The sequence below is a fragment of the Zosterops lateralis genome (genome assembly GCF_965231275.1).
Source record: "Zosterops lateralis genome assembly, chromosome: 18".
NCBI lineage: Eukaryota > Metazoa > Chordata > Aves > Passeriformes > Zosteropidae > Zosterops > Zosterops lateralis.
The window spans coordinates 1,521,591-1,534,935 of NC_139778.1; the positions used below are offsets into that span (position 1 = coordinate 1,521,591).

The 13,345-nt window shown below is 44.5% G+C and overlaps 1 protein-coding gene across 1 annotated transcript in view; it reads right to left on the minus strand.

The window, feature by feature from the left end:
• CACNA1G (calcium voltage-gated channel subunit alpha1 G) overlaps positions 1-13,345 on the minus strand; it is a 96,959-nt gene that overhangs the window by 23,583 nt on the left and 60,031 nt on the right. Inside the window, exons 21-25 of the mRNA XM_083874557.1 lie at positions 10,979-11,105; positions 8,218-8,343; positions 7,514-7,603; positions 6,744-6,936; positions 4,206-4,256 (exon numbers count right to left, since the gene is read on the minus strand). Of these exons, the coding sequence (XP_083730683.1) occupies positions 4,206-4,256; positions 6,744-6,936; positions 7,514-7,603; positions 8,218-8,343; positions 10,979-11,105 (587 nt within the window). The remainder of the gene's footprint in view (positions 1-4,205; positions 4,257-6,743; positions 6,937-7,513; positions 7,604-8,217; positions 8,344-10,978; positions 11,106-13,345) is intronic.

Here is a 13,345-nt window from a genome sequence, read left to right on the forward strand (position 1 = left end):
AGGTTAGGAATAGGCCCTATTTTAATGAACCAACTTATCATCTCAGAAAGAAACACCATCGTAATTGGATCACTTACTTATTCGACATTTATGTATAATTCACATTCAAAAAGAAAAATGTCAACGTTTCTACCTTTTCCTACAATGGATTTACTTATGAATAATTACACTGGAATTCAGTTTTATTGCTCAGCTTTGACTGACAGGTAATTCCAAATCCTACAGAATAGCATCAATGCTGTTAGAACAGAGAGAGGATTTAGAGACAGGTTAAAAATGTTCCCTGTGCAGGGCTCCTGCACCTGGATTAGCCAGTGCATGACCTTATAAGCAGGGTTGCTGATTGTTCAGATATCTGCAAAGGCTTTTCCTCTCTGCACCCCTCTCCCAAATCTCCTGTTCACCTTTCCCAGCATGCAGGTTTCCACAGCCAAACCTCTCTGGATGCTGCTCTCACAGATACCCTTTGAAAATTCCCAATGATAAATGTTCCATCCTTCCCTGTTAACTTTTTTAGGAGGGGAATTGGCAACCCGTGCTTACAAATCATGTCACCACTCAGTTCCCCAGTGTCCCCATGCCAGCCATGCATCTTGGTGCCATACTATGCTCCCATGGGATGACCCCACACACAGGCTAACATGCTGCCTGAGGGCCAGGGATAAATCCCCACTGTGTCTAGGTGGGCAGGGAACTTTCTGAACAGATAAACCAGTTTTTACCGTTGTGAAAATACCATTTCTTTAACTTGACCCTGCAGAGTTCTGCAGAAAATTAGAGGATAGATCCAGTATAATTCTCCCTGTGCAAAGCCCATGCCCCCTATGACACAGTGCCATTTGTAATTATTGCAATAAAGAACTTAACAATACCAACATCTTGGGAAATACAGACATCTGTTAAAGTCCGGGTGGTGAACTTCACAACTAACACAACACCACATTACTGTACTGTTACAATACACTGTGTCAAGAACAACAAGAGCTCTGGGTTAGTCTTGGTTATTGCTGGATAGGTTAATGTGGCTTCCAGGCACACATGGTGTTAAAGAAAGGAGGAGAGCAAACTAATAAAGAGGAATTGGCAGAATGAGAAAAGATGAGGAAATACAGCAAAAGCCCACTATGTGACATCAGGCTGGTAAACAGGGTGTAAATCAAGCTGCTTCACCAGGGCTGGGGGCCAAGACAGAGGGAGAAGTGGGTCAAATACGGAGATCATTACACAGGATAAACTTGGCTCAGACAGTGGATCCTGAGAAATGTCCTCCTAACCCATGTAGGAAGGGGATGTTGCAGCCAGCTGGGAGGTGGTCTGAGCAAATCCCACCCACCCCTTCATCCTGGCTGATGGTGGTCCAAGGGGACCAGCTGTACTGGCAAGGGGAGCAGTGCCTGGACCAGGGTGCACTTGGCTTAGCTCATCATTTCCTATGGGCTCTCAAGTCAGGTTGTATCCCAAGCTTGAGTACTCAACTCTTGGCATCAAACTGTAGGATCATAATTGATCCCCTTGACAAGGGCTGGGAACTCAACACTGTTCTCTTCTGTTTGGCTGGAAGAGAGAGGACCATTGCTGTTGCAGGATAAACATTTCCCATTCCTAATCCCTGTCTAACTTTTCCCAGGCCAGGTGCCCTTGGGGTTCAGTGATCCCAGACTGGGTTTGGGGCACTAAACCCTGTACTGTGTTTGTCTGATGGCTGTGGGATGCCACCTGTGAAGTACCACCAGTGCCCAGCAGAGCAGCACTGGGACACCTCTTTTTGCTGGGCAGTGCCACTCCCAGCTCCCAGAGTCTCCCAGGGCTCTTCTGGTCTCTGCCAGTGCAACAGGGAATGGGACTGGGGCCACTTTCTTCCCTTTAACTGCATTTTTTGGGGGGGGGGGGAATCAAGCTGTGCATGCAGCTCCAAAATATCTCCGAGAAGCATCTGCCTCCAAATATAGCCCTGTCAAGAGAGAAATTGCCACTTTCCCCGAGGTGACTTCGAGCCAGAGGTGCGTGGGCACGGGAAATTGGAATTCACAAGAGTGGGACAATTCCATTACTGTCTCCTTCAGCTTCTTCCTTCTCCTATAATAAGGGAATTAACTCCTTTGCAAGTTTGAGTATCTGGAGGACACCGGCAAACCAGTGAGCAATGAGCCCATGATGCAGCTGGATTTACAAAATGTATCAAGAATATTATTAGGTTAAAAAAATAGTTTGCACTGAAGGAACTTGTTTTATTTAAACACAGAGTTTTTCTTGGCTTTTATTGTACTGAATGGATTTATTTAAAAAAAAAAAAAGTGAAATGGAAAATGATAAATTATTTCCACCGTGAAGATTCCAGTTGTGATAGAATGTAGACTTGAAGAAAAAAAAAAAAAGAAATTATAAAATATCTCACTAAGCACCTGGCAGCAGCACACACACACACACACACACACACACAGAGTTCCATCTTGTCTTCACAGAAAAAGAAAAGAAGCCCTTTGAAAGTGCAGAGATGGGGGCAAGCTTTGGGTCACAACTCCAGATTCCTCACTGAGCCACAGAAGTTCATCTACTGCACCCAGGGACTGATTCCTCAAATTTCCAACGGTCAGGTTCAGAAATAAAACCTTTCTATTTCCTCATCTTGGTGCCTGAAGAGCAGCATGGCACATTCACTACCACTGGATCCAAAGAAAAGACAAGAAAAGGAAACACAAAGCACAGACCTGACAATTGTACACATTTTAAGGGCAAATGCTAAGAGACTTTCTGAGCCTGCATGGGATAACAGAGGAGTTTGGAATGAGTTCAGTGCCTTAAAAATAACATAAAATAAGACAGTCTTGATGCAACTCTGTAGGGCCAGGAGAGAAGTCACAATCAAGCAAAAAGAAGAAAAAATAACCAGATCACCCAACCCAGTGAGAGCCCCTCCCTCGCACTACCCCACTTTCACAGGAGAGGCCAGAAGGCCCAGCAAGAGCAGCAAGAAAGACAGCAAAGAAATATAAATATCAGGAATGGCAGTGGGAAGGAGATTCAGGATTTATTAAAGCATGTTGGGATAACTTCCAACAAGGCCTTAGAAATACACGGTAGAACCTCTGTCTCCTTGAGTTATCTCTGCAGTGAAAGCCAATTTTTATTTAATCAAAGCTCCCTGCAATCTAAGAGAGATGGATGGAGCCCTGCTCCCATCTCAAGCAGTGGGAGCCTGTGCACAGGTTGGAATTTTAATAGTACAATTTTCGTAGTGTATTATTTTTGTTGAAAATTACAGCTATATTTATTTCCGTGTTGGTGCCTCTTTAAATATTCAAGCTAATATTCTTAAGTTATGAATCAAACAAAATGCTTGCCAGATCAAAGCTTCTCCTAAAAATAAAAAGAGCAAGGGATGGATTTGCAGCCCTGAGCATCATCCTGAGAAGGGGGGCTGGGAAAGGGAGATATGAGTTTGCTGTGGGTCAAAAGGGACAGCTCAGACCCCCATTAGTGCCCAGTCCAGCTGGTCCATCTCCACCAGGACCTGGAAAGCCTTTGAGGTGGTATCTTTATTTATTTTCATTTACAAGATGCTTCATGGATTGAGAAACTCTTAATCAACACACAGAATTTACACACTGGGCAGCATAATGACTAAATCCCATGTCCACAGTGGGGTTGAGCTCCCTGTTGAAACACTGAGGCTCTGCCCTATATTGAATTCTACCCCACTGAAAAAATACTCCCTGGAGCACAGTGTTTGTGGAGCAATAAGCAAGGACTGAAGAAATTATGAAATATCCTCCCTAAGCCTTCCAAAGACACACACCTACAAATTATTCAGACTCCTAAGCTGGTGGTTGGAAAGCTAAAGTCAACAGTAGAGGACCCATTTCACAGTCCAATCATTATTCTCTTCAGAAAAAAAAAAAAGCTAAAAGAACCAAAAAAAAGGAGAAAAAAAAAGAGACATGAAAAGTCTGACAGTGTCTTAATGAAAACCAGAGGAAAAAAAAAAAAACCAAACTGAATAACGTAAAGTGATTGAGGAATAAATTAAGAGTTTGCAAGTGTCAGTGCTGAGGCAGGTCTGCAGACCTGCAGCTCAGGATGAGATGCGTGTGCCATGGAGAAGCAAACGAGCTTTGCACCACACACATGGTTTAGTGGGATGCCTCAGGCGCCGTTAGTGACACAGCACTGCCATTCAGGGACGAGACGTGCCGGCTTCCCAGTACCTTGCACTGCACTGGCTGAGCTCTCCATTAATACATCATCCAGCATTAGATCTAAAAGAACAAACGGCATTAATCACCCGGCAGGACACGCGGCAAGACTACCCAGCCCCGTCCGAGGTTCCTGTGGCTCTCGGGCTCTCCGTTGCCTCTACCAGGAGTGTTTTCTTGTGGGATCCTTGTGCCTCGTGGAGGGTGGGCTCAGGCATACGTGAAAAACGAAGGGCTCTTTGTGCTTCTCCCACGGGCACATGTGGAAGCCCAAGACATCCCCAAGAATCCCCTGTCGATGATGAGGAAGACACTGCTGAAGGACAATCTGGGACACTTCCTGCTGGGACAGCAATACCTCGCAGTGACCACTCCTGCACCTGCCCACATCTCAGATCTCACACGCTTCCTTGGTTTTCAGATACCTGATCGGATAAATGCATTGGAAGAGTCTACAACCAAAAATGACCGTGCCACCAGTCAGGTGTCCATGTCTGTCTGTATCCGACACCCCTAAGCTGGTTTGGGCATCTGGGGTCACTCAGGATGCCCAGCTGAAAGAAACCCTCATGCAGTTGCTGGCACAATTCCAGCCCTAGTCTTGGTTTCATCTGCAAGTTCCCACTGTGCAGAACAAAGTTAAACAATGACATCTGTTGCCTCCGAGGGCAAAGCTGGACACGGTCAATTAAAACCAATTCCGCTGAGCACGGATTGGGAAAACTGTTCTGAAACGTTTTGGAGGACTTCATACTTTGCTCTTTAAGGGTTTTTATGGCAATTGAATACTCAGCAATATTTGATCCTCAGTAAAATAGCTGTTTATTGCCTCTTTAATTAGGCATTTCATAGCACTGAATGAATAACTGTATCTCCAAGGATGGTTTGTGATTCCTACCCACTGGGAAATTGCCCAGACTTACATCTTTTCTTCATCTAGTTCCTCTAGCATTATAAATACAGTAATTAATAATAACTAAACATCTATTTTTCTTCTACAGAAATGTCTGCATTCCAAACCTGCAACTTTAAATAGCAATCATTCTATCCAGCCTTTAACATCCTTTTCTAACTCATCAGTCTGAAACCGTGCTTGGGAACTTGGACTAAGCAAAAGAGCTTTCTAGGCATTTTCTTGAGGGGAAAAAGAAAAAAAACCAATCCAACAAAAAACCCCAGCAACAAAAAAAACTCTTCCCATCTGTATCCCACTTAGCTGAGAATAGCCTAATGTGTTCTCCAGTGCTCTTGAGGGAAGCCTCCTACTTTACACTGGCCAGTGAAAGAACCAGGCTCTCGGCAAAAATCCAAGTTTGATGGCCAGAGGTTGGTGTGACACATCCTAGTGGTTACAAAATCTGTGAAGCTCATGGGACTGAAAGATGTGACCAAAGGAAATGGTTGGGTAAATGCTGAACTGAGAGAGGCAGAGGCAGCACTGTGGTAACGTGGCTCCGTGATTAAGCCTGTAACAGCTATTAAACACCTCTTAGGCTATTAAAAAATAAAACAGACTTATTATCACCAGCTTCGGGAGCAAGCACCTGATCAGACAGCCTCCTAAACAGTCCTGAAGTCTGTCAAAGATAGAGAAGTGAAAGAGGACAGGGAGAGAGCAGGAGGAGACCAGGGAGAGAAAGTGCAAGGCCATGGACAGGAAGGGCAGTGGAGAAAGTTCAGTCAGAAGAGAGAGCATGCAAGAAGAAGAGCACCTCCAACTTGTGGCCTCTGGCTAACTTATTTCTGACTTATTCAACTACATTAAAATGAAACGAGACTAAGAGACAAATGTCAGGTTGGAGACTTGGCAAAGTGGGGTCTTTCCTTGTTTCACCTGTGAGCCTCCTCTAGGCAGGGCTGCACACTTGCACATCTAGTTGGGATTTGGGTTCAATTTGCACCAGCACTATTTTGTCTAGTTAGTGACTCTCCTTGTCTGGTTGGGTTTTTTTCTTCTAATCTGTATTTCTCAAGCAAATGCATTTGTATGTTTCTCTATGGAGTTTTAAAGCATTACTAGAATGAGATGGCTCCATTATTTTATTACATTCTTGAATAGCAGTGGTGCTACTGTGCCAATAAATAAACCTGCTTGATAAATGGGACAGGTAACATCACTGTGGCATTACAAGACTGTAATAAACCAAATAGTGAATCCAGTTATCAGCAGCAGCGCTCATGACTGAGATTTATGATGCCATCCAGCGCTACTGATCTTTGCAGTTGTCACTATTTGTGTAACACTGAACTCTGCTATCCAAGAAGCTCCAGGCCTGATTATTATTATTATTATTATTTAATTTAAATAACCCCCAATAGAAAGGTCATTGCAAATCATGCAGCCATTAAAAAAGGCTTTCTTGGCTCCTTGTTCAGCCTAAAATGACACTATTTCCTTCATGCAAATTCTACAGCTGGACATGCTTTTGGGAGAAGAATTATCACCAGACAGGAGGCAGGGAGGGGAGGAAGGAGGGGATTGTGTGGAAGGTCAAGCAGGACTCAGAAAGATGTGGAAAGACTACCGACCAGCCATCTGTTTCTCCTTACTCCTTCTCTTTTTCTCCAGCCGGCGGAGCCTCTTCTCCTCCCGCCTCTTGGCTTCTTCCTCCTCCTGGTGCTGCCGACACTTGTGGAAATTCTCCACCACCACCCCCACAAACATGTTGAGGACGAAGAAGGCCACAATCAGCAAGAAGGAAATGAAGTAGAGGAGCATCCATGGATTGTAGTTCATGACTGGCTGCAAAGTGGAGGAAGGCAAATTTCAACTGAACCTCAAAAAGAAGAATGGGAACAAATTGATACAGCTGTGCCATCCACAGAACTCACGGCGCTTTCAGGCAGCTCAGGCTGCTCTGCTCTTCCTGAAATTTAGAGCTTTCTGAGACATTTTAACTGAATACTCCTAAAATGTGTGTTGAGGACAGAGAAGCACCACCTCTCTTCTGCAAAAAGGACAGTAGCATCCTTTGCAGCTATTGCAAGTCCCTCACTGCAAACCTCTGCCTACACAAAGCACTTCTTTTCTCCTGAAATGACCAAGCTGCTTAAAAAGTCAAACCATCCTTTGATAGGTGCACTTCCAACAAGCGTTACACCAGTCATGTTGCAAAAAAAAAAAATTGTAGGAAAAGTGTTGAGTACAAATACAGACTTTTACTGAACTCATCACATCCTACAACTTGGATTAAGCTCCACCCTGGATCCTAATCCCATAACCCCATTTGACTATGGAGGCCCATAGTATTTGGAAAAACAAGAGCTCAAACGTGTAACCTTTCACAAGTCATTTTTTACAGCTCTGCTGCAGCTTGTACCTGCTGGTCGACTCCCACAGCATCTAGGCCATCGTACATGATATCCACCCACCCGTCCTTGGAGGCCAGGACAAAGAGAGACATCAGCGCCTGGAAGTGCATGGAAAAAAAAGTTAGGCAAAGTTGCACTATAAACCTCTTTTACTTGTAACATCTTACTCCTCTTTGCCCTTTTCAGCCTGAGGAATGTCATTACCGGTCTGATAATGGGACACTTTGATGACCAAGATTTCTCTTGGCACTAAAACCTATCAATGCCAATGCCTGGTTCAGCAATGAGCACTAATTCAGAAACCACAGTGCTGAAGACAAAAGCGGTTTCATTTCCACCCTCCGGGTCTCTACTGCTCCCAACTAATTAGTTCTTACCACACTGCTAAAAAAAGGCTGCGTTGCAGAGATGGCTGAAAATGTCCAGCTCTATTAGACAAGCCCTTCTGCAAGATATATTTGGTTTGTTATGTAGCAGTGAAGCAATTAAGTGCTCCACGAAGCCACATGTGCTTGTTCTGTTCTGAAAAGAGGTGTATGCCTGCTTGGAAACACTGCCCTTGGGATTTACAGAGACAGAATGCTGTGTATGTGAACTGAATATTTACTGTGGCTGGCAGTGCCCTGTAAGAAAATCCCATGGGATAATAAGCCACAGGTTTCAAGTCAAGGAGGTAAAGGAGCAAAGAAGAAGATTACCATTCTAGTAATACCTGGCCGAGATTATCAAAATTATACTTGTGCCGGACCCATTTGTAGCTTGCTTCTGTACAATCCGATTTATTTGTGATGTTTCTGGTGTCCTCCCCCTGGCAGATGAAAAACTTGCCTTTGAAAAGCTGCAAAACACGTAAAGAGAGGAAGTGTCCACAGGATTTCTACGCAGGTGATGGGCATTTCTCTGAGGTTCTCTGCACAGCTCACGCCAACCAGAGCTGTTGAGGGAACTGACCTCATTCAAGCAGTTTATTAAGAGTGAGTAGCCTGTATAATACACACCTAATGAGCAAATGCATGATTTCACATCATTTAGGACACCCACCTCATGCATTAAGCTGTCTGGTTCAGTGATCTGAGACTCGCCCAAAGGCCTTTGCTCCTGAGTTGTCAGCTCAAGAGTAGCCCCAACCAATAGCCCAGACCAGCTAATGGCTTTTTACCACATGTGGAACAACTCTGGTGACTCTCAGACCGGTTAACAACAAATGAAGTTAACGGGGGCCCTCTGTCAGCAGAGAAAAGGTGGCAGTGAAGAGGCCCAGTGATGGACTAATCTCTGCTCATAGAGGTCACAAAGGGACACTTCAGAAGGGAGACAAGCCCCTCCTGTCAGTCCTGCTCTGCTCTCTGATCCTGGGTGCTGTGCCCCAGCTGTCATAAAGCTCTGTAGTCTTCAGGTCACCGAAATACTCCCTGTGCACAGCTTAAGGAGCCAAGCCCAGCCAGTGCTGGGTACCTGATCCTGAGCTTATTTTCTTTAGTTTAAGCCTGGGGAGATGCAATTCCTGGAGAGTCAGCTCTGATTTTTACCTGCATGAGGAACAGGAGCCTCCATGTGCTTAATTCTAGACCTGGTGCTTCCCACGCATGGAACAGAAAGTGGCAGGGGATGATTACTGCTTCAGAGAGGGTGATTGATGCTAGCAGGATGGATGGTTTCAAAGCCCAGGAGACAGCCAACAAATCTACTTTTATTTGCTGACAGAAGCTATTGACATTACTGTTGGGAAGGGGGGAAAATGCCAACCTGCTCTCTAGGCTCCTTAAAACACTACCTGGGTATACCAAGAAGAGACACTGATGGGGTTTGATCTGTTGTTCTAGACAAATAACAGTAGAAATAATAGTGAACAAGATAAACCCACACATTACTCCATGGGTTTCCTTCAGAAACCAACAGCAGGAAGATGGTCTCTAGGCATGCAAAATTAATCACTGCACAACGCAATCATAGAATTTTTGGATGCAAGAAGTATTCCCTGATCTTTCCGTGGAGAAACACTATCTGTGGTAAGGCAGACTGGGGAGATATAGTCTTCACAGAGAAAAGCTTTAATTAAACAGGAAGGTAAATAACTGGTTTTAGTATATTGTGTAAATATAACTTCTCCAGAAGCTGGACTGTAATGCCACTGAGGTGGGAGCAGTAGCAGTGCTCCTGACAGGGTTTGGAAATACAAAACCCAATTTGCAAAAACACCGATCCCTGTCAGTACTTGACAGTTTGGCACTTCTGAAAGGTAAAGATCCAATGTTTCCTACTGGACTTGCTTTATCCACCTTTCTCTCATATCTTATTAATGACAATTCACACATGGGCAGCTCTACAACCAAAACAGTTTCACAAAGAGGACATGCTGTTAGAAACTTCAGCGTCTGGATTTTAACAGCATTAAAAATCTCCAGTTTGATCCCCAGCTTATATTTAAATGGAAAAGCTAACTGTAACTGAGAGATCATCTTTTTATAGAAAATAGCTCTGGCCTCATCTTACACCTAATTAGACATAAATATTAACTGAGAGTTTTGCATCCTGAATACAGGATCAGTCTTGCTTGTATCTACCACTGAATCACATCAATAGTCATGACAATTTAAAGCAAAGCTGCAAGTCACCAGGGAAAGCATTGCAATTAGCAGGGATGAAATTCAAAGAGCATACTGCAAAGTTTTGTTGTCTGGCATAAATATTCTCACGTCTGATTGTTTTACGGGATATACTTAGTTTTATGAATCTGTTTAATATAATGGATGGGTGTTGTTATGCTGTAATGCTAAACCAATCTGGCTGCTGAGGTGGTTATGGATGGCATGATTTTCTTCCTTGTTTATTTCCAATGCTGTATTTATTATTTAGGCAGTATGTTAGTGCAAAGTATTATATAGGACACCCTTCTAAAACGAAGCCAAATAGAGTTGCTTTCCACAAGATCTGTCTGGCTGTGACAGATCAGATAAACTTCAGAAAGAGTAAGTGTTATGTCAGAATATTTATATGAAGCAATCTCTTCTTCCCAGGTAATGAGAAACCAATTGCATTGGAAACTGCCTTTTCCCTTGGGTTCCTGCACTCCTGGGACTGAGGATATTGCCAGCAGAGCTGGCAGGAAACAGGCTCAGAAATCTTTGTTTCTGCAAGCTTTCAGTTACACAAACTGTCAGAATCTGAATGAATCTCCAGTTCAAGGTCTCTCTGGAGTTTACAAGCCAATGATTTCAGCTTCGAGTTTCTATTTCCCCATCAGTTTGTAGCTAGAAAAAAGGTGGAGGGGAGATCATAGAATCACGGAATGGTTGGATTGAAAGGGACCTTTATAGGTCACCTAGTCCAGCTCCCTGCAGTGAGCACAGACACCCCACCCATCCTGACATCAGCTCAAGTTCAGAAAGGCTTACACTGTGCCATGAGTACATGGGGCAATGTGGGGCTTGTTACACTTTCAAGAAAAGTGCTGAGGCTTACAGAGGACTCACCTGGACTCCCAAGATCCCAAAGATTATGAAAAAGGCACAGCAGATGACCACAATGTTCCCAATGGGTTTCAAGGATGACATGAGAGTCTCTACCACCAGCTTCAGTCCTTGGGCTCGACTAATGACTCTGTAGGGGCAAGTAATTACAAAAGCTGTTAGTCCTCTTCCTGCCCAGTTTTGTCTCCTATCAAGATAGAAGACATGAAGAACATAGCATTAGAAAAAATTTTAGAATGACAAGTTACTCAAAATTCATGATGGAAAAAGCACTTCTGGAAGATTAACCTGTAAAGTTATGAAGGTCTTGGAGAGAAGGGTCTCTGCCTAATACAGAGAAGGGTCTCTGCAGCTTTGCATAAATATAGAGCAGGAGGATAAAACATACAAGGAGCCAAGGCAGAAAATTCAGCTGTTTTGCTTGGGCCATCCACAGACACATGCCTGTAGCCTGTCTAGGACTACAAAGAGTCCCTTCCTATAGAGATTTAGGCAAGACACCTGATTTCCCTGTCTCGGTCCATGGAATGGAACTGCCACTCTTATACATCTCCCTGCACATCTGTAGCAATTACAGAATCACAGAATGGTTTGGGTTGAAAGGGACCTTTAAAGGTCATCTATTCCAACCTGCTGCAATGAGCAGAGACACATCCTACTAGATCAGGTTGCTCAGTAGCCCTTGATATTTCCAAGGATGGGGCATCTGTCACCTCTCTGGGCAACCTGTACCAGTGTTTTCACCACTCTCATCTTAAAAAAATAATCCTGTTAGTGATTATAGTGCTGCTGTGTACAGAGAGCTGAGCTACCCCTCAGACCATCACAATTTCTGCTCTATACCCACTGAACAGCCTCAGCTCTAAAACATTGCTTTCCTACAGGTGAAACTTCACTGGCAGGACCAGAAGCATCTAACCTAATTTCTGTAGCTCCTCTCTGTCTGGTATCACACAGAATTTTATAACAGAAGATTACATCATATCAGAAAGTCGAAGAAGAATAATGGGGACTTCATGATTGAAGAAATAAAAAAAAGAAAAGAAAAACTGTACTATACTCTCAAGGTTAATGTTGCAAAGAAAGGACAAGTCTTGTGTGATTTAGAGAAACTATCTCACCATGCTGGGAAAGATGAACGAGCTATTCAGCCTCACTGACCTGAAGGTGGGGACCAAGAAAGGCATTTGAAGAGGTTACATGCCTCCCTCCTCCTGATGCCAGCTGGAATTAAGCATTTCACCAGTTTTGTAAATCAGTTTGTACTGATGCCATAGAAACTGCTTTCACGAGTCAGAAGCAGTTTAATGCTGTGAAAGTCAGAGGAGGGAAGTGCCTGTGTGTTTCTGGGTGCTGCTGGTGACTGCTTTGAACACTTGGCTCTCAAATGTACCCCAAACCTCTCCATGGTCTTTCTTTTGCCATGGGAGTCCTCTCACCACCACTCCCATTTCTCCCCAAGTCTGGCTCCAGCACCTGAAGCACTGTTGGAGTTTTGCTGCCTGGACAGGGTCCAAGTTCTCCTCTACTCCTTCTCCCTGGCATGGTGTTCACAGCAGAGATCCCCATGGACACATTCACACTGGTCATGTGTGGCCTCATCTGGGGCCACAGCCAACCTCCACCATCCCTCTCCTGCCCCAGGGCCTGCAAGTTGAGTAACCTGTAGTGCTCAATGCATGGCCACCAGCTCTTACCAAAACTGTGGGGTTTAAACCATATCCTGAAAAGCTAAAGCTTATTTCCTTTTTTTTCCAGTTAAATATTTACTCAAAATGTCAAGGGTAACTCATCAGTTATCGCTTTCAGAAAGAAACAGATGGTGGTATTTTTATCTGCTCTCTTACCAGTGAAACACAAAGAGCAGATGCTGCTATTCCTCACACTGGGCATCTCTGCCAGGTGGGTGCTGTGATTCCCTATTTCAGACACCTCAGTTTTCATGACACTCAGATCTGGATATTTTAGGGAAGGAGCTGGAGGGTGAGATGGCTGAAGGAGCAGAAGGCTGCACAGCCCATGAGCAGTGTGGGGACTGGTCAGTGTGGGCTGCCAAAGCTGCCCACAGGGATTAACTCAGCCTGGAGACCTTGCTGGGGCTGAGAGCTGAGCCCAGCCCAGCAAACAGGCTGAAGAGCAGCTCAGTGTGCCCAACCCAATGAGCCAGGTAATGATGCAGCCTAACAGGCCACGTCTGAGTGCACAAAGCGAGCCTTGGGCTGGACAGGCTGAGGCTGAACATCTCTTCCAGCCCCTCAGATGCACCAAAGACCTCCATACCCCTCATATTCCTCACACAGTCCTGGGTGAAACACACCTGCCAAACTACAGGTGGGAAACTGAGGCATGGGAGGAGGGCAAGCCACGTTC